Raw genomic sequence first — 21,840 nt, forward strand, 5'->3', positions numbered from 1 at the left:
CACAGCCAACTTCCACCTCTCTTTTTCTTTAACCATCCCATTAACAAAGTGATTTTCTCCAGGGTCTAGATCCAATTAAGAGCAAGGGCAGCAGAGAGGAGAACATTGAGTGAAGCAATGTTAAAGACGTTTGCACACATTCCTCTAGGGGATAGAGAAAGCTTTATTGGCATTCCCACCCCTCCTCCTCCTTTTCCCTCTCCATCCCCCCTCCTAAACTCCTTTCCAGAAGGCATCAGGACAAAGAAGCACCCAGCATTCAGCTCAGGAACAGAAAATAAATACACTGGGAATACCCCATGGTCCCTGGCTGAATACAAAGCAGTGATTCAGCAAAGAAACGGCAGCCTCAGTGAGAACAGAGAGCCTGCACTGAACACAGCACCAGGAACAAGAGGAGAGAGAGGGGGGACAGAGAGAGAACATCTTAATGTCTTCACCATCTATCCCTCTGGTGATGTCTCCCACAATAATGAGTTTAAATGCAATCATAAGTGAAAGAAAAAAGGGAAAAGGGACTAGACTGATAACACTGCACAAAGGGAAGAAGAATATAGCAAGATAAAAAAATATCCATTTTTCATACAGATTTAAGACAAGAATGAACTAGAATCTAAAACAGGTGGTAGAAATAGATGATTTAAAAAGGGAGAGTGCAGAAAAATAAATGATATAATTTACTGGTTAGTTCAGAATGAACCAGGGAGCTGTGTTCCATTTGTGTCCCGTGGCCACTGACTTCAATTATCTTGTTAAAAAGTCTTAGCTTTATTTCCAGTGTATGTGGTGGGGATAATGTGCATGTCCTCCTTTCCTCCTTCACTAGGGTCTGATGAGCACTAATTAGGCTAAGTATGTGACATGTCTTTAGAACTTTAGAGTGCTAGATAAACAGAATGCTTTTTTGAAGTGCCTGTATATTGTTGGTGCTGAATAAACATTAAATCACACTCAAGTTTTGAGGCTGAGCAGGAGAGAGAAGTTTATAGTTCATTGGGGAAAGATTTAAATTTCATTGCAGCATTTCTAACCTAGTGACAAAACATTACTAATTCTCCATAGCCCTACCTTCTCCAAGGGACAATGGTGGGGGAGGGGAGGAGGAATCAGAGAAAGCTCTTACTAATGAAATCTGAATGTTTATAATCAAGTGAGGGTCATAGGATGATGCAGAGTATAGCAGTATATGGATAAAAGGTGGAACTCATTACTACAGGGAAGAAACTATAAGGAATATCTCTAGGTTTTACGTAAAGACTTAGTCTTACACAAGATGACAGAGGAGATATTGTGGATTAAATATCATGCTATTTACCCAATAAAATCTACAAAACCTACTAAGTCAAATGCTTTAATAAGAGTCTTGGAAAGCCAGCTTTTCCATTCTTCTGATTGATGGAGCTCTGTATGCAGCAAATAAGGCTGGGTGCCAGGTTAATACTCTACATATTAAGAAAACTTTGGGGAGTGTGCCATTTTATTATAATTTCATTTCTCCTCTATGCAGAATTCCATTTTTCTTACCCTTCAACTAGATTAAATACTGTAAATCACGGCTTTATTGATAGGAAAGTAGGTATTTGCATTACTCTTAAAAATGCCATCCCCAAGAAGCCAAATTCACTACTGAAAAAAAAAAAAGAGTGAAGTTTGCCAAGCCAAATAAATTGCCTACTGTGAGGGGGCTGGGCATTTAGATCTGGTGGCAACACTAGATGTCTAAGTCATAAAGCTTTTGCCACGTCATCCACTATGGGAATGTGATTAACACACAAAATCAGCAAGAAAATAATTTCAAAAGAATTATTCATCTTTGGTATTTTCACTAGCCCAAAAGATTTCATCACCCCATATTCTGATAAAGGAAAAATCAATGTCCTATTATCATTCGGATCATATATAGCCTTATATGATCCATAAAATGGAACAGAGCAATAAACTCACTTTGATCTGTGCCTACCATTGAAAGAAATTATTGAGTACCTGTTATTTATCCAGCTGTGTTCCAAGCAATATGTGGGACACAGAAAACAAGGTGTCATGGAAACAGTCGTGATCTAGACTATGATCTGCTAGTAACTAATTGTTTGATCATAGGAAACTCATTTATTTTCCCTAGAGTTTTATTTCCTCTTTAAAATGCAGCATAATATGATATATTTGAATATCAATACTAGCACTGATGGAGAGGTTACCCAGACCAAGGTATGTGTGTGGTCTCCAACCTTCCTTCATTCTATAATTTAGGGAGCTTGCATTCTAGTTGAGGATACAAAGATAAAATACATTCTATCCTCTAGTTGAGGATACAAAGCTAAAATACATGAAACTATTAGCAAACACTGAAGCACTAAATTTTTTGGTATTTCCTAAAAGTCTCCACACCCAAAACGTAATAGTAAACAAGCAAAAAATAAATAAGGAAAAATAATAAATTGAGGACGGTATAATTAATGACTTCTTATAAGAGGGAGGGCTTCAGGTGATTAGAATTTAGGTAAATGGAGGGAGGGAGAATGAACCATACATCCTGAAGAAAGATAAAACTTTAATATCTATCTATCTATCTATCTATCTATCTATCTATCTATCTATTGTTAATTTTACTTATTTTTGAGAGGGACAGTGAGAGAAAGAGAGAGTGGAGGGGCAGGGAAAGAGGAGGACAGAGGATCCAAAGCAGGCTCTGTGCTGACAGCAGACAGCCCGATGTAGGGCTGGAATTCACAAACTGTGAGATCATGATCTGAGCTGAATGAGCTACCCAGGCACACCAAAACACTAATATTTTAAAAAGGGAACTGTGGACATGGGCTATCAAGAAACATTCCTGACAAGAAGAGAAGATGGATATTACAGAGTGACACATTAAGAACTCATGGCGCTTATGGGGTGCCAGGATGGCTCATTCAGTTGAATGTCCAACTTTGGCTCAGGTCATGATATCTCGGTTCACAAGTTCCAGTCCTGTGTCAGGCCTTGTGCTGACAGCTCAGAGCCTGGAGCCTGCTTCAGATTCTGCATCTCCCTCTCCCTCTGCCCTCCCCTGCTTGTGCTCTCTCTCTCTCTGTCTCTCTCTCTCTCTCTCTCTCTCAAAAATAAACATTTAAAATTTTTTGAAAAAAAGAACTGATGATGCTTAGAAATTGAGTCTGATGGGACACAGACTGGAGGCCAATTAAATTTTTTTTTTTAACGTTTATTTATTTTTGAGACAGAGAGCGAGAGAGCATGAACGGGGGAGGGTCAGAGAGAGAGGGAGACACAGAGACTGGAGGCCAATTATAGCTGATTAAGCAAGGAAAGGAATTAATGAAAAGCTGCATTTGCAGAAGAACCTAGAAATTTAGACTACAATCTCCATATTACTCACTGCTCATTGCCGATACTCGCCCAGTGCCTAGCATAACATAAGTACTCAATACATGTAAAGACTGAAGTCAGTCATGCACTGATAAGGGTTTGGAATATAGTGATAGCAGTGGGAATAAAGAAGTTCCATTATTTAGTGACAGCTCATCAAAATTACTAAGTATAAAGAAAAATAAAGGCAAAATAATAAATAATAACAATAATACCAATAATACAAACTATAACAGCACCATAGCACAATTGAGAAATCAAGTCTGAAATGGAACTGTATATCTGCTGTGACTGCCCTATGTCTTGCTCTTTATCCTGGACCCTAGAGTCATCATCACCATATTTCCTAACTTTGAAGCAACATAGAACCGTCAACATCAGAGTGAGGCTGTATTCCATGGTAAAGAATAATGAGCCAAAGTAGTCTAAAGTATGGTGAGGTATAATTATAATTACTAATCTACCTCAAGGTAAAAAAGTGTGCCAAGAAGTTTGAAACAAAGACCTCTTGGTGTTTTTCTGGTAGCACACAACCTGAAATTGGGTTACTCTATGTATTATTCCCTCACTTCTTTACTGAAATGCCTCTTTCTACTTTTTCTATCCCCATTCAAGTTTCACCACAACCCTTAGGACTCAGCCTTTCATTAAAAATGTCCATAGTAACATATCAACCCACAGCAATTTTTGAAAAGTCATCTGAACCACCATCAACAATACATTGCTTTCATTGTTACTTAATTTTTCATTTGTACAAGTTCCTTGAGGGACTAGAACAAGTATGGAACCAGATTTTTTTAGAGCCTGATATTTATACAGTATAGATTATTTCCTTTACAAAATACAAAATGGTAAATTAAAAATTAGAGACAAATCTTTGGAATAGCTGGCTCATGCAAGTGAAGAGCCCCAAATCTTAAGCTTCACCGTGAATCTACTTCTATTGGATTTTTACTTAATCCCCATAGAATGTCCAGCACAGGGTTATGCATACTAACTACCCAGGCTATACTCTTTCCCTTAGCAATTTCATCTAAACTATAGTTAAAACTATCTACTAATAAGAAAACATTTGATGATTCGCACTGATGCAGTTCTTTTTCTGAATACCAGAGTCCTCAGATTCACTTTTCAATGGGTAATTGTACCCGAATACTTACTGGCCCCTCAAACTCGATTAACTATTCAAATTAATCTTAGTTTCAAAATCTCTTTAATTCCATATATCATTTTCTATTTGTTTCCTATCTTCCCCATATTTGTACTTCCAATAATGCTTTACCTTATTTACTTGGGAATCTCCCTCTTTCTCTATCATCCTGCCAGTCTTCTCATTTACATTTCCAGCCAATATTTTAATTGGATCTATCCATCCCTGGTCTAGGTTTGAAAAACAGTAATTCATTTACATGTGAGATATATAATGTATACAGATCATACTTAAGGTATGTACAGATGTTTCAAAATTTTGCAATAATTCTGTAGTTGCCCAAGACACTAGGGCTTGGGACCTGATTGCCTAAACCTTTTCTTTTGGGACTAACATTGAATGAAACTGAGACATTATCCACAAGAAATCAACTCTGACACATTTAGGACTTCGTTAGATAATTCTTAGGATTCCTTGTCATTATCTTTTAACAAGTTCTATTTTTATTTTAGCATCCACAGATTTTCCATTGGGAAACTGACATCCATGGGAATGTTTTCAGCTTTACATACAGATAACCCACTTTGGAATGGGGTTAAGTGTGTTTTACTGTCATCTGATCATTTCCTAATCTGCTTGGACTTAACCTATCTCTGTCTTTTCATTTCTCCCTTCAAATCCTTACTTTTGTTTGCTCAAATTTTCTGAGCACTTTCAAAATTATTACCCAAAATGCTACATTATGTATTTAAAAGTCACCCGGTTCCACAGGTAAAACTATGCATCAGTGCTTCTTTTACTATGAACACAGCAAGGCAATGATGAGGTAATTGGCTAGGAACCTGTTAACTCAACAGGAGAGAAACTGGTTTAATACTCTGATAATTGCTATTTACAAATTTTAACACTTGAACTTTTAGGTAAATTAAAGTCTTTTTACAAAAAGAAAAAAAAAGAAAATATGCATACAAAAAACAAAAACGCTGAATTTGGTGAAAGAGACTAGTTCAGCAACAGTTGGAAATATGATTTACCTATATATATTGATGTATGGCATTTGTTATTTGACCTCAAATTTAGTGGCAGCAGAGGCTATCTGAATTTAGGAACAGGAAATCAGACATTCAAAAGTTCTTGCTTAATTATTTCTGGGGAAAGTAGCTGAAATGAAAAGTAAGGGAGTGATACAAACAAAGCACTCCTCAATTCAAGAATAGCAGATTTACCCAAATGCAAATAAAGTCCATGGACACTGCTACCCACTCCCATTTTCCTGAAATGATCTTTGATGATGCTGCATGAGTCAGCAGAGAGAGGGTTATTGGAGCAAATAGCTGGGGATGTGACTTAGTCCTCTCAGGACTCGGACCCAGGACTGGAGTGGTTCAAGGCCTAGGATACCTAAGTCCTCAGGGTAGAAAGAGAGCCAAGAGGAAGTATGTATTGGGAGATAGTATCATGTTTTAACCTTTGGGGGACTAAATGATTTAACAGTTTGAGCCATGTTGAACAATGTAAGAAATGAGGCCCCATTTAACCTGATCAATCTTATCTATTTTGATGAAGCTGAATGAATATAAAAATATCTTTCTGAGACCAGATATGTCTTAATATTGATCTGCAAAGAAAAATGAAAGAACTAAATAAATCTTACATTTTAAAGAAACATAGTCCCTCTCTCTTAACATACTAGCAAATTCTCCAGTGGGTAGAAAGTTGTAAAGGTATGAATATTAAAACCCACTGAAAATTTATTAGAGAATATATTTCTGAATGAAATTCTTCATAAGCACTCAAAGTGATATTGGATGCCAATAAAAAACACACACAAAAAAATAAATTACATACACAGACTATCACAGAATGATAGAACATTCTGTGGTAGTACATGAAAAATCATCCATTTCAACCTTCTACTACATCAAGGTTTTCGTTTCATGGTCTTTTTTAAATGACATTTTTAATTTTGGTTAGCAGGCCTCTGCTTAAATACAAAGATGACTAAAAATTTACTTCTTTACAAGGAAATCTATTCCATTTGGTACAACAGCAAATGAGTACACACACACACACACACATACACACACACACAACAGATCCTTCTTATTAGATTCTTACGTTAACCATCTAAGATAAGAGGATATTATTATCATTTTCATTTTAGAAATAAAGGACTTGAGGCCCAGCAGGGATAAGTGATTGTCTCTTATTTGTTCTTGCTTACAAAGCTGGAAGTTGGTAGAGGCAATACTTGGAGCTAGGTCTCCTGGCTCAGAAGCTGTGTTATTTCCATCATGCCATAAAACTATGTGAATGATCATTTATAAAAGAATTCAACCTGGGGATGCCTGGGTAGCTCAGTCAATTGAGAATCCACCTCTTGATTTTGACTCAGGTCATGATCTCATATTTGTGAGATTGAGCCCCCACATCAGGCTCTGTGCTGAGCATGCTGACCCTACTTGGGATTTTCTCTCTCCATCTCTCTAAGGCCCTCCACCACACTTGCACTTGCTCACTTTCTCTCTCTCTCTGTCTCTGTCTCTCTCTCAAAATAAATAAACTTAAAAAACATAATTCAACCTTATTTGTTTATTCAAATTATGTTCCATTTAAATTATAAACTACCCCAAATCCTTTCCTTATTTTTTTTTGAGTGGGATAAAGTATGGTATAAACACATACATATGAACAATATTCTTTTAAATTGAGAGTGATAATTTGCCTCCCTATAAGCTTTCTTCCATTTTAAAATTATAATTCTGTCAAAAAACCAGAATTTTCTTATCTTTCTGCCTTACTTGGTATGACTGATATGACACAAAGCTATCCTCTTATTTTTATGTCAAATATGGTCGCAAGTTTGCTCACCATATTTTTATCCAAATATTGAACATGGCCAAGGACACACTGAGAGAATCCTTTACCACTGTCAATCAGTATTTCTTTGGCAAGATTACACAATCAAAGGAAAAAAAACCTAGCTCATTATAAACCAATAACTTGTTCATTTATCTGTCAGGAGAAACTTATCAAAATACAGATACTCAGAGTAAATGGTTTTTCCCTGATCTATCAACCTGGAATTTTATTAGTTTTAAAGAAATCTACTTACCAGTTACCGATTGTTCCCAGGGAACCCATGTTGGTTTGCAGTAGTCACTGCTTCCTTTTTAAAATGTTCTAGAACTTAGGGCTTTGGTGTTGTTGTTATTGACAATATAATTTTCCCATTTTAACTAGGACACTATTTTATGTCACTAATACTGTGAAATGGTTTCTATATTGACAGGGATTCAAATGTTAGCAATAGTATGTCTATAATCATACTACCAAATTGTTTTCTGCCCTGGATATATAATGCATCTGAGTCTTACACCTGAATTTATTTATATTACTCTAATCATTTCTTCACTTGTCTTGGGTCTTTAATATTACAAAGGGTATAAAAGCATAATTATGATAATTTTACTTGATAAACAAATTGAAATTTAAGTAAAATTCTTATTCTACTTCAGCAGCCAGTCTTCCATATTCAGGAGTCATGCTTATTCACAGATCACAAGATCTCAAGGTGACTTAGAATAAAAGAAAAATGGAAATTTTGTCTAAAATTGAGATCAGAAAACAAGTCAGTAAACTTTTTTTAAAAATGGGGCATCTAGGTATCTCAGTCAGTGAAGCATGTTGGCACTTGATTTTCACTCAGGTCATGATCTCATGGGTTTCTGAAGTCAAGCCCCACCTTGGGCTCTGGGCAGACAGCAAGGAGCCTGCTTTGGATCCTCTCTCTTTCTCTGCCCCTCCCTTGCTTACACATACGCATATTTTCTCTCTCTCTCAAATTAAATTTAAAAAAAAAGAGAATTGAAATTAGAAATTTCAATTTCTAATTGAAAATTACATTTTAAAAAATTATTTCTCATTTAGCCAATACACCATTACTGCGTATCTTATAATACAAATAGGAAAAAAAATATTATATAATCTTATTTTACTCCTTAGGGACTATAGTGCATGATTAACAAGATGCAATAAAAACAAGAAATATTAAGTCTGGAAAAAAAAAGAAGAAACATTAAGTCTGACCTCTCTTGCAAATAATTTTAGCACTTGCATAATGATTAATTACAAATAGAACTTCTTAATCAAAACAAATTAAGAAAGCCATTGTATAATGCTTCCTATATATTGTACCAGTTCATAGCCTTGATAACCTGGAAAATTCCGTTTTCTGCAATAAACTTCTCCATGACTGGTGCATCAACTTAATTTGAGTTCCTATTAAATAATACTATGACCCAAGTTCACAATAATATTCAGATTCATTTTATGTCTAAATTTATTATGCATATTAATAGCACATGTATGCTTTTGCTTTCTCATATTATTATTAATATATGCAAAAGAAACAAATTTTTTAAATCTTGTATTCAAATACATCCATACAACACAATAAGGTATATTTATGACATTTTTTATACCTCCTAACAGATTATATATAAATAAATACTTTTATTTCTAGAGCTAGATTTTGAGTCGTTTTATTTCTACAAGTATCATATACACTTTAATATATATACCTTATATATTAGTATTTATATACAAGTATATATATCTTTAATATAATACTTTATATACTATTTTGCATTAATGCAAATATATTTTCAAATTTCCTATAACATGACATTTATAAGCTAATGTCAGAGGTTTATTTGTTTTCGTTTTGTTTTCTTTTTTGAGCATATCACCATCCAACTTATAACATCATGCATTTCTTCTAACGAATTCAACCATACTCAAAAACTTAATGTCAGACCAGACCAACATCTTTGTTTTAAAGGGCAAATAGGAATTACACCCATTTCAGAGTTAAAACAATAAAAGCTAATTCCCAACTTTCTACAGTTAAGGCTTTGTGAAACTAAAACCTGAATCCCTTTATATTCAATCTAGAAGTTTATCGGATCTATAATATCCTGTAGACTTTAGGCATTTCCTTGCGGTGCTGATAATATTAGATATTAGTTCATCATATTAGCATCACAAAAGATAGACAAAAGAACAAAAGTCAGAAAGAAGGTCAAAGAAAAATCCATATGCTAAGTTAATGATTCTGCAATGTAAAATGCTGATCTTAAGATATGCTCATACAATTACATCAAGAACATGCATAAGATGAAAGCAATCTTGGTTATGTCAAGCAAGAAAAAGATCAACCACAAATTGGCAAGCATATGTGACTCAAACCCCATAAAATAAACAGGTCTGATATAGGTGTGCTAGAATGAAGTATAACTGAAGAAGCACAAAAATTAGAAATCAGGAAACCAAGTAATTCTCCCAATTAATATTTTCACATGTATACATTTGGCCATGCATGACTTTGTGTTGACTTTCATTTTTATCTATATTGTTCTTACCAGAGAATTGTGGCAAATAACTTGATAACTTGAAAATATAGGAACTCACTATAGAAATGCATCACCAAAAAAGTTATAATAGAATACACAGTAATATATTATTGTATGAGAAACTGGGTTCTATTTTCCTCAGAGTTACAGGCTTATCCTCTGACCTCATATAAATAATGCCTTTGTGCATTATAGCAAAACATACAGAGAGAATTTGGGATTGTTAAAAAGTCCACTATACATTCAAGTTTAAATCTCTCCAGGAGTCAGTAGAGAGCTCAACACTGCAAAACCCAAGAGACATCATTGTTCAGTATAAATAATCACGTTGAGTTGAATGACCGCATGTGATCTATACCTTGTCTCATTTCTTAAGAAAGTAGAACAGATGAGGTGAATACACCTGTTGCACAACAATCCTGCCAACTGTAACTCCCAAATCCTCAACTTAGTCCCTCAAAGTTCACAGGCACTTCTAGAGGGAGAAAACCTCAGTAGCTCCCAGAAAGTATATCCCTTCTTGTAAGCTACCTGGGAATCTGAGCTTTTCATAGACATTGGACATGCACTGAGTGACTCCTTTTTGTCAGAATCTCATCTATCAGCATACTTTGTCTGGGCACCTGTGTCTGAAGTTTTGGGTTCCCCTAAAATGCTACTATATGCATTTCTCATTCTCTTGGAAGTGGTGCTTAAAAAGAACAGCTGCAATGGGAAATGTTGAAAGTGTTTCTAGCCAAACCCCTTATCACCCACCAATGACCAGAATATAATCCATCTCTGATTTTATTACTTTATGTTTTTCAACCACACATTTATAATTTCTCCAGTAGTGGTTGGCCTTACCACTAAGATCCCTTGTATCGTACCTGCCTCCTTCAAACTTGTCTCCTCTTCCATAAACCAATTTCAGATATGCTTGATTTACAGTATGACTACTCTTATCTGATTAATTCAGTGAGTAAATATTTATCTGAGCACCTGTAGGTACTAAGCTAAACTCTCAGATGGAATGGTAAAGTAGATGAGACACCAGCCTTTGAATGACTGATAGCACATTTGAGGTAACACAAGAGTGACTTTAAAATGTAGTAAATGCTGAGGAACCTGGGTGGCTGAGTCGGTTAAGTGCCTAACTTGGGCTCAGTTCATGATCTCATAGTTTATGAGTTCGAGTCCCTCATCGGGCTCTGTGCTGACAACTTGGAGCCTGAAGCCTGCTTAGTATTCTGTATCTCCCTCCCTCTATCTGCACCTCCTCTCTCTCTCTCTCTGTCTCTCAAGAATAAATAAATATTAAAAAAAATTAAAGTGTATACATGCTAAATTGAGGTATGTACATGACCCAGAAATTCCACTTCTGGGTACATATCTCAAGGAAATCAGTATCGGATGGAGGTATCGTCACCCCCATGTTCATTGCAGCATTATCCACAAGAGCCAAGATACACAAACACCCCAACATTCACCGATAAATGAATCAAAAAAGAAAACATGAGATGTATCTCTATCTATATCTGTATCTATATCTACATCTATATCATTTTTATCTATATCATATATCTATCATCTATATCTATCTCTCTATGTACACACATACACACAATAGAGTATTATGTAGCTATAAAAATTTTTAAATCTTTCCATTTGCAACAACATGGGTGAATCTGGGCAGGGGGGTATTACGCTAGGTGAAAAAGAGCTAAATAAAGACAAATACCATACAATCTCAATTATGTAGGGAATCTTGAAAAAGGTCTATGTCATAAAAACAGAGAACAAGAATGGTAGTTGCCAGGGGCTGGAGGGTGGTGGAAATGGGAAGATGTTGGTCAAAGTGTAGACTCTCAGTTATAACATCATTAAGTTCTGAAGATCTACTGCATGTCAGGGTAACGATGGTTCATAATTTTGTGTTTTATACATGAATCTTGCAAGGAGAGTGGATCTTGGGTGGTTTTATCACTACAAGAAAGGTATCTAAATGAAGTGATAGATGTAATAGTTAACTTGATTGTAGTAATCATTGCATAATGTATATGTATATCAAGTCATCATACTATACAGCATAAGTGCTTAAATTTTATTTATCAATTATGCCGCAATAAAGCTAGGAAAGAAAAAATATATATGCAGAGAGGCTATTACCAATAATAAATAGAGTACTTAGCCCCATCTGAGAGAATTAGAGAAGATTCCTGAATGAGATCACACCAAAACTAGCCTTCAACCTAGAAGAAGCAACAAGGAGGTATCCTATCAAAGAAGTATAGCAGGGAAAAGTGGAGCAGGGAAAAGAAGGTTCCAGGCAGAGAGAGGTTTGTGAACACAGGTAAGAACTAGCACTGTGTGTACACACAACTATGTGCTCATGAACAGAGAATGTAAGTGGTTCCGAATTAGTAGATGCAATGAGGTAGCAAGGCATGGAGAGTTATCCAAGCTAAGGACCTTTGACTTTATGTTATTGATAATGACAAGGCTTTGAAGGATCTAGTGATATTTCTAGATTGATATTGGAAAACAATCGGCTTGTGATAGTCAGGTGAGGTCAGGTCCATGGGGTCTGAAAGCACTAAGTAGAATAAAGATGTAATCTAGCAAAGTTGCCTGAGTCAGGGAGAAACAGGTAGTGTCAGGTCTAATCTCATTCCAGACCTCTGTCTCTATGTTTCCCCTACCTAACTAGACCAGGTTTTATGATCCTGCATGAGTTTTAAACAATGGAGTTCAGTACTTTGAAGTTTATCTTTGTGTCACCCCGTAGTTACAAAAGCTTTGATACAGAGCTTCACTTGTATCCTTGACCAGGTTCACTACCTTGGTAATATATCTGGGGTATAAGTCCCTTATTACTGAGGGTTCTGCCCTGTGTAAGCCAGCTTTTATCCCATGGACTCTGTTCTTCTCTGAGCCTCAACCTTGTGAGTAATTCTCTATATAAGCTGACACAACTCCCTGTGACACCTACCTGCCTACCTGCAGGGCCCACTCAGAGTTGCTGACCTGTTATTTTCCCTTTACTGTGCTCTGTCCCTTTTTTCTGGTGTAACATGTTGGACCTGCCTTGGCTCACCTATTAAGAAAGCTTCATGAAAACTTGACACACAAGAAATAACCTGTGTACTTGTGGTAGGACTTACTATGCAGAGCACCCACCATGTCAGGGGACTGTCTATATCTATGTCCAGTTCCTCTTAGTGACCACATCAGCCCCATCATTAGCCCAAAGTAAATTCTGTACAAATTAGAAAATAAATTCTACCATCCTCAAAGAATTTTAAGTGCAAACTATAGTAAGTACAATGTGTAGAGCCTGGACCACAGTCTCACTGTACAGTCATCCTAGTCAAGGTCTCTAAGAGGGACTTTAACTAGGTAGAAAGTTATAAGTAACAATAATAAGGTAGTAGGGTTAAGGAACCCAAACGAAGTACTGGGGAAAAGAGTTAATAATTCAAATAAGAAATCTGAGTAACAGAGAGAGTGCCAGACGCAAAAAGGAAAAAGGAAAAAGAAACTTAAAGAAAAAAAGTTACATGTACAGGACTGCCTTTTTGAATATGATAAGACAGATGCTGAAAGCGAAGAAAGAAAGCCTATGTGGTTAAGACAGATAGTGAACATAGAAACAGTAATGCAATTACTGAAAAATTCTTCCTTGACCAGCACTAGCTGAATGATTATCCATAGAAGGCTCAGCTTTGACTTGATTTGGAGGGATTAGAAGGAGAAAAGAGGAGAGGGACAAGAGGGGAGAGGAGGAGGAGGAATGAGAGACAGGAATAGAAAGAAGGGAAGAGAAGCGTAGAAAAAGGAAGAGATAGAGAGGAGGCAAGTAGAATGGAGGGGGAGGATCAGGAGGGGAGAAGAAAAAGAAAAGAAAGGGAAAGACACTTCTAGCATAATTTTAAACAGCATATCCTATGATAGCATGAAAACCAAGAAGGTAACTTCAGTGCTCCTATGGAATAAAGATCTCTGAAGGAGAATTACGAGGCATGAATTCTAGTTCTAAAAGTCACTCAAATCTTTAGGCAACCAACTACATTTTTCTTTTTCTTTTCTGTATTTTTTTAGTAGGCTCTAAACCCAACATGGGGCTTGAAATCACAAATCCTACTTCAAGAGCCACATGTTCTATTGACTAAGCTAGCCAGGCACCCCGAAATATTTTTCTTCTCGCCTAAATCATTTTAAAATGACACAGTGGACTACATAATCTCCAGGCCTTTCCTACTCTAGATTTCTACAAGTTTATCCTATGGTACTTCACAAAATCTGAAGCAATGTGTTTTCTTTTATGAAGGTTAATGACTAATTAACTTGAGATGATGTTGTGATTACAAGTGACTACAAAAAAGTGTTCACTCACCCTGTACTCCTGAAAAGAAATTCAACTATATTCTAAGATACATGTAACTTTAAAGTGAAAAAAAAGTGATACAAACATAAATGACCATCCTTGATCATAGAAATAAAAACAAAACGCTGATTTTATCGAATTTTCTAATGTTGTAGAGGTTATTTCCTACTCTGAATATAATGACAATAATCTTATTAAGAGGTTATATTTTATGCCTTTTCATAACTTATAAAGCATTCCAATACATACTATCTCATTTGATCATCATAAAAATAGGTTGTGTAGTAGGCCAAGCAATTGTCAATTATTCTCATTTAATAGCTCAAACTATTTCAAACTATTTCGACCTAGGTCTTCTGACTACGTGTTAAGCATTGTGAACTTATGACATCCTTGACAAAATCTTTACCTGTGAAACAAAGACTTGATCCTACGTTTTAGCTAAAGATTGGTCACCGTGTAAAGTTGAGATGAATGTCACAAACATGTAACCACAATCTTATATTTATGTATAGGCAGTGTAAGTGCACATAATTAAGCCTGTTTGAATACATTATCACTGAAGACATTTCCCTTGCCTAAATATTATGTTTTCTCTAAGAGATAGTACTGCAAAAGAAAATACTAGAACTGCTTTGAGTCTTGCCTAATGTAAATGAATGTGAGAATACAAGACAATCATCTTTAAGAAACCAAACTTTAATGCCGTTTCAATAGATATTATGTAAATTGGATCCATATTAAAATAAAGTCACTCCATTTTCCATGACATTGTAGTTATGAGATCGTGTGTTAAAGAAATGAATCTATGATGATCTCATTCTTCTCTCCCAATTGAATTTGTACATCTTTGCTGTTGACATATTTTCTAAGCCATACAACATGACCTTAATTTTTTACTACATATCTATTAAGTATTGCCTCAAACATGGTTTGTAAAAGAGACTCTTCAACAAGTAAAGCAGTGGTTCTCAACTCTGTGTACATATCGGAATCATTTTTAAAAATTACCTATGCCAGGCTGTACCCCAAACTAACTAAATATAAATTTCTGGAAGAAGAGAATATGTGGCTTCAATATTTTTTTGAAGGTTTGCAGCTGATTGTCATGTGCAGCCATGGTTGTGAACCATGGAAAGCAGTACTTCTCCAAGTTTAAGGTATTTATGAATCATTTGGGGATCTTCTTAAAATACAGATTCTGACTTATTAGGCTTGGGATAGACCTGAGATTTTGGATTTTAACAAACGACTATGTGATACCTAAAATGCTCATCTGCAGAACAGACTCGTATTAGCAAGAGTCAGTGGTTCTCAAAGTGTGGCCCAGTCCTGAAGCATTAGCGTCAAGATCTTAGACCCTACCAGAGACCTACTAAATCAGAAACTCCGAAGGTAGAAAGCAAGTAATCTGTGTTATAACAAGCACTCCTGGTACACATTCTGATATACCTTCAAGTGTGAGAAACACTGGTCTGAGCAAAAGAGCTCCCTAAAGCCAGAATAATGGGCTGAATGTGGTTGGAAATGACTAATATTTTTATGCTTACATAAGAGTTTACAATCAAACAAACGTTCCTACTTTACCACATCTGAGCTTCTTAAAACAACAGTACAGTACCTAGAGTAACTAAAATAGGCAGTTTCAGCATTTTATAAATGAAACTGAAGCTCAGATATTTAAGGGATTTGTTCAAAGTCATGAAGCATGCAAGGATGGATCCAAAATTAGAGTCCAGGTCTTCTGAGTCTTATACACTAATGAGCAGGACATTCTGAAAACAGGGCAAACGGCTGTAAGCCATAAGTAATGCCCTAAAGAGAAGTGCAGGGGGTGACAGCAAGGGGGACCAGCACCAGCAAGGGGGACATTCTGAAAACAGGGTAAATGGCTGTAAGCCATTAGTAATGCCCTAAAGAGAAGTGCTGGGGCTGACAGCAAGGGGGACCAGCACACATTTAGGTAATGTCCTATCCCATGAGTCACAGATATCTGTACCTGGAATTTTCAAAGATTACAGCAAAATATGTACTTATTCTCTTTTTGCCTGAGTTTGCTGTTATGTATAAGCAGCTTTAAGAAACACAAATGTTTAACCCTCGTCAACTTATTTAGTGGGAGAGTCAGAAACCTTTGGTTGTTCACTGCACAACTCTACAAATAATTTATTCAAAGACAGATGACATAGAACAGAAAAATCACCTTAATATGTGGGGTTTATGTGAATACATACTTACATGCTTCATACTTATAGAAACACAAATTATCACAATTTGCATTTGTCACATGAGACTTAGCTACTTTGTTCCTCTGTCCATAAGTAACAACAAATAATATAATTTACTGGTATATCAACATTAATAAATGTATCTAATATGCCATATTCCTAGACAATATGTAGTGTGCTATACTCTATTATTTACCAAATATATTCGATAAAGGATTTAATGAGCAATGAAGGGTTCTTAAAGTATCAGTAAGAACCAATAAATTTTGATTACCTTTAGTAAGCCACAGAGAAGGAAAACTTCAAAATTGTCACAAGTTTTCCCAAAAGACCCATGCCCACAAAGTTTCTTTTCAAATAGTGAATTTCAAGTGATAGAAAAATCACATATTGTGTCAGGAGTATGTTTGAGTGTTGATACTTTCTTTGTGAATGTAGGCATTCCAGATGCCTTATAGAAGAGAAGCCATTTTTCCCTTGAAATTTGCACAAAAGTTTCACATTGAACGGTCAAATAATTATATCTTTTGTGTTGTATCCTCTTTTTCCCCTAGTACAGAAACAAATAATGAAATAAAGACCAAGAATTTTGAAAAATTAAAAATTAATTAATTAAACTTAGATATTTGGTTTCTTGCAGTTAACATTTATTAGGCACATTTAATTTAAATGGGGAAAATGTCATCACCATGAAAAGCATTATAATATCTTGCAAACACCAAATAGGGTCAGAATTATGAAATAAATAAAACTGTAATACCTCAAATTTAAAATGTTTACAATCACAATAGTTTGAAACCTTTGCATTTCATCATATATACATTTATGCAATATGTCCAAAATATGTATTTTTATGTAATTTTCACAGTTATCTTGTGAATAGATATATTGGGATCAAATATTTTATTATCTTTCTAGACATATGCTACTGTTACTAAAAGTATGCAACTTTAAAGGCTAGATTAGAACATTTTCTATGTCCATTTTTCCTTTGGCTTATCAGGAGAGCTGCATGGTTTCAACCTACCAAGATTAACGTGGGAGAGAATCTCTATAGGAGCCTGTGTACAAGGGTAGAAAGTTAGAAAAAACAGTGCTAGAAACTTGTCCAGTAATTGATGAACTCTTACACTTGTTGGGGGTGACAGTGGGGCAGGTGGACTCTGTTCAGAAAAATACCTGAGATGTTCTCACAAGTCCCATGGGTATGTCTTACACGTTACTGTGCAGACAAATAATGCAGTTTCTGGTTCAATATCTAGGAAGGAACTCAATGTACTGTTGCTGCCACCACTGGTCTGCGGATACTTTGATTCTATTCCTTTAAGATAAAAGAGGGTGTGTGGTTTCTTTCAGCTCTTAAAGGATCTCATAAAGGACCTCATGAATCTAGACTCTCATCTGGGAAAAAATAAGGTTAGGTAGGTCTATGTGAGAATATAGCTCTTTCCACCTAGTTTTGTCACCTTCATTCTATAGTTTTTTATTGTGTTTTTTTTTCAAATGATAGAAATTACAGAGCAAGACCCCCAAGACTAGCATACATCTCCTATTTTGTATAATTATACAAAAAATGATCATCAATTCCCCAAAGAGACACTGTGTTTTTTTTTTTTTCATGGAAGTAAGGCAGTAAAGGTAAATGTTTTAGGGACAAGCAGCCAAACTCCTGTCACTGGACCACCAGAATTACAAACCTTCCTTGTGTCCTATTGCCATTTCAGATTATTCAGGGCCACAGATTCACTGAGAGAGGTTTTTTTTTTTGTTCTGTTCTGTTTTGTTTTTTCTCATTGCCTTTTCGGTTTCTCAGTGCCAAACATCTACTGTGGCTTCCAATGAATCAAGTTCTCCTTCCTCTCCTCCCCTAAAAGCTCATGCTCCCAGTAAAATGTCACAAATAAAGTAGAAGCAAGCCTTTCCCAGGCTAGACTTGTAAACAGAACGCAAGAAAACCATTCTTCACCAGGAAACTGACCCATAAAGCTTACTGGGCTCAGTTAAAGAGATTGAGAAGAAGGTCACCTAAGAAAACAAAGGAAACTCTCTTCATAGTTACTTCTGATAGAGCTCCACCAACCCAGAAATAAAAGGCTTGTCCAAGGCAAAAGAAAGAAAAAAGAGGGCATATTAGGTGAGGTCTGGAAAAGCAATTGACTCTCACAGGTGACTTCTCTGCATGCTCTGTTTGTCTATCTTCTCTTTCCCAGTGAATAACTGTTTCTATATTTATTCTCATTTCTCACCACCCCATTTCCAATGCTATAATGTCTACTAAAGTGTAATACTTAAAAACTCCATTTCTTTTAATCCATAGACACACAGAAACACATCGACATCGTATGCAGATATTTAGGTAGTAAGATGCCTCTCAAAAACACAGACTTCTATGCCTAGGCTTATATGAAAATATAAGAATATCTTTTTACCTCTGAATTAACATTTACATGTTTACTCTTTGATAACTATAGTTTAACTGTAGTTAACTATAGATAACTATAGATAACTCTTTGATAACTATAGTTTAAGATAGAGGTGATGCTGACTTAACAAAGTTCATGGACATTTAGGTAAAAACTTAGACATCCAGGATATTCACTTTTCCCATATTCAGTCTTATAATCAGCAAAAGCAAATCCTTCAGGGGGTAGCACAAATTTATATAGAATGCTTCCCTGGTAAAGAGTCAATGACGTTAGGGAGTATCAATGTTAGCAGTTGAGATGGCATGCTCATGTGTTTGCAAAAAACATCTTCTGCATCATGTCCAAATCCCTTTGCAAACAGATAAATTACTCTATAAATCTTATGACTCCATGTGGATAAATCACACAGGCAGGTTTGCAGGGCTGGAAAGCTGGTAGGGAAAATCTGCTTTGGATAGTAGGATCTCTGGGATTCATAATCATCCAATGCTCAGGAAACGAAGAAAGCAGCACTCACGCATTAGGATGTTCTTAGTTTTTACAATCTGCAGCAACCCCCCCCCCCACACACACACAACACAACACAATGCACACAACACATACACATTCCTCTATAACAAGGCTGGAGATCCCAAAGCAGGACACTGTGACAGCCAACCAAATTTATTTCTGAGAAATGGAAAGAAAACTTTGCTGCTCTAGGCAGCTCTGCTGGAGAACTGCTCCCCGATGCCCCAGGGTTTATGCACTATCAGCTCCTTGCACACAGATTATAGGTTTATTTCCTGTTGTGTACTGGTTTTTATTGCCACAACAAGCAATATTAACTGTATGGACAGACTGACACTGGGGCATTTCATTTGGACAAAATGAGATTTTAAAGGGTCTCCAAGGAAAACGTTTTTGTTTGTCTTCTTTCTTTCTTTCTTTCTTTCTTTCTTAAAAGAAATTTAAGAAAGCTAGGAAAAAGGACAAGGGGTATGTGCAGGGGGTAGAGGAGGGGCAGAGAGAACAGAAACATAGGAGAAGAAGCTTGATGCTTTTTTAGAAATAGAATGATGGCTAGGCTCCATTTGAGGGTCTCTAGCTTGCTGTCCCTTATAGGGGTCAAACTCCCAAGGACTGGGACTCTTCCTTGCCAAATTTCAATCCTAAATTATATTTCAGAGTTTGGCACAGCTGCACAGAGATAGGACTGGAAGGTCAACAATCAATCTGAAATACCCATTTTACACCAGGTTAATTCCTGCCTAACCTTTGTGCTTCATACTCCAATTCTTAAATATCAGCAATTTGGCAAGTTCCTTTTGCTTTTTCTTCTCTTCATTCATGTGTTGATTTCTATCCACATTCCAGAAAAGGCTCAGTAACCAACCAAAGTTCTAATATTGATTTATTGCTCTCGGTGTCAATTAGAAGATCCTTACAGAAAGTCTCCAGTCCAGACTACTGCTGGGGCAGAGGGAGAGCCTTGATGTGCATATTCTCTCTCCCTCTCTCTCTCTCTCTGTCTCTCTCAGTCTTCACACACACACACACACACATACACAGAACACAGCACAGAGAATGCAGTACTGTGTACCACTCTCTGAGAGCCATAATTCAACTCCTCCTCTTTCCTGGTTAAGGAACCCCAACAAAACTCTTAAGTGCAAAGCATCTAAAATTACAAAAGCAAGAACACTGCCCAAGCGTCACTAACACCATAGGCGAAGTTAGGCTCTCTTGGTAAGAGAACTGAGGTCCTGAGAAACCAAACACATTTAAGCAACATTGCTGGTCCTTGACGGGAAGCAGAATTCCTCTGAAATTTGTTGGCAGATACCTGGGCCACGCAGTAAAAGGTGCGTGTGCATGCACATGCACACTCACACACACACACGCAAGCCTGCACATCAGAAGCTGGAGTTGAAACACACACACACACACACACACACACACACACTCCCGCGCGCGCACACAGCCTAAAAGTTGCCCGAAAGCCCTACCTGAGGATGGCCGTGTCCCCCTGCCTCACGGTGATGTTGTCCGTGCCTCGGTTAAAATCCACGCTGCGAACAGGCAGTCCTGTGGGAAGAAGGCAGAGCAATCTCAGTAGGACCAGCGGCAACTGTTTCCGATCAGGCTGAACTCTGCCGACCATGGTGGCCACGCCGAGGTGCAGGTCCCCGCGTACTCTGGAGGGTGTGTGCGTGCTGCTCACGCCGAGGGGGCTTTACAAACACGGGGCTTTCATCAACCGCCAGGGCGGAACGGGCTTGGCCAGTCTGAGCACCTCGCCACTTTCCCTCTCTCTTTGCCTGGCTCAGGGTGTCCACCCTCTAAGACTTAACAAAGCCCTCGTAAAACCCCAGCGGAAGGGGGAGAAGTCAAAGGAACAAAATTTAAAAGGAGAGAGTGCAAATATAAACCCCTCCAGGAAAGATGAGGAGAAAGCCGCCCAAGGAAGTGCTCTTCTCGGGCCTGCCCGGGGCTGGATGCTCCTTTGCCAGCGTCTGAGCTGAGCTCCTGCCCTCCCTAACCCACTTTCCCAGGCGGGCGGGCGAGGGAGCCGGCACCCAGCCTGCCAGCGAGTGTAAAGAAACCCACACAGCGGCGGCAGCAGCCCGGAGTCTCCCTCCACCCCCCCTCCTCCCTTTCCTGTTTCTCCCTCCAGTCCCTCCCCTCTGCTCGCACCTCCCCCGCCCCCCGCGTATTTCAACAGCCCCTCCACGTCATCCCCTCCGCCCTCCCTCCGGCCTGGCCCCTCGCTTTGCACAACTGCCCCCTTCAGCAGCAGCCAGCCTCGGTGAAAGCCCGATGCGCCTTTAGGTTGTCAGGACAACAGCTCCATCTGAGGCCTGGCTGATTTCCTTAAGAAGAGGGAATGGAGCTTGGATGTACTGTGCTAGAG

General features: G+C 37.3%; 1 protein-coding gene across 2 annotated transcripts in view; it reads right to left on the reverse strand.

Moving 5' to 3' along the window:
- LSAMP (limbic system associated membrane protein) overlaps window positions 1–21,541 on the reverse strand; it is a 641,967-nt gene extending 620,426 nt beyond the window's left edge. Inside the window, exon 1 of one of the 2 annotated variants that reach the window (XM_027060896.2) lies at window positions 20,936–21,541. In XM_027060896.2, coding sequence (XP_026916697.1) covers window positions 20,936–21,090 — 155 coding nt within the window. In that variant the 5' untranslated portion in view covers window positions 21,091–21,541. The remainder of the gene's footprint in view (window positions 1–20,935) is intronic. The other variant, XM_027060893.2, reaches the window with a different exon arrangement.
- Window positions 21,542–21,840: the final 299 nt, after the last annotated feature.

The sequence above is a fragment of the Acinonyx jubatus genome, chromosome C2, assembly GCF_027475565.1.
Source record: "Acinonyx jubatus isolate Ajub_Pintada_27869175 chromosome C2, VMU_Ajub_asm_v1.0, whole genome shotgun sequence".
Classification (NCBI taxonomy): Eukaryota; Metazoa; Chordata; class Mammalia; order Carnivora; family Felidae; genus Acinonyx; species Acinonyx jubatus.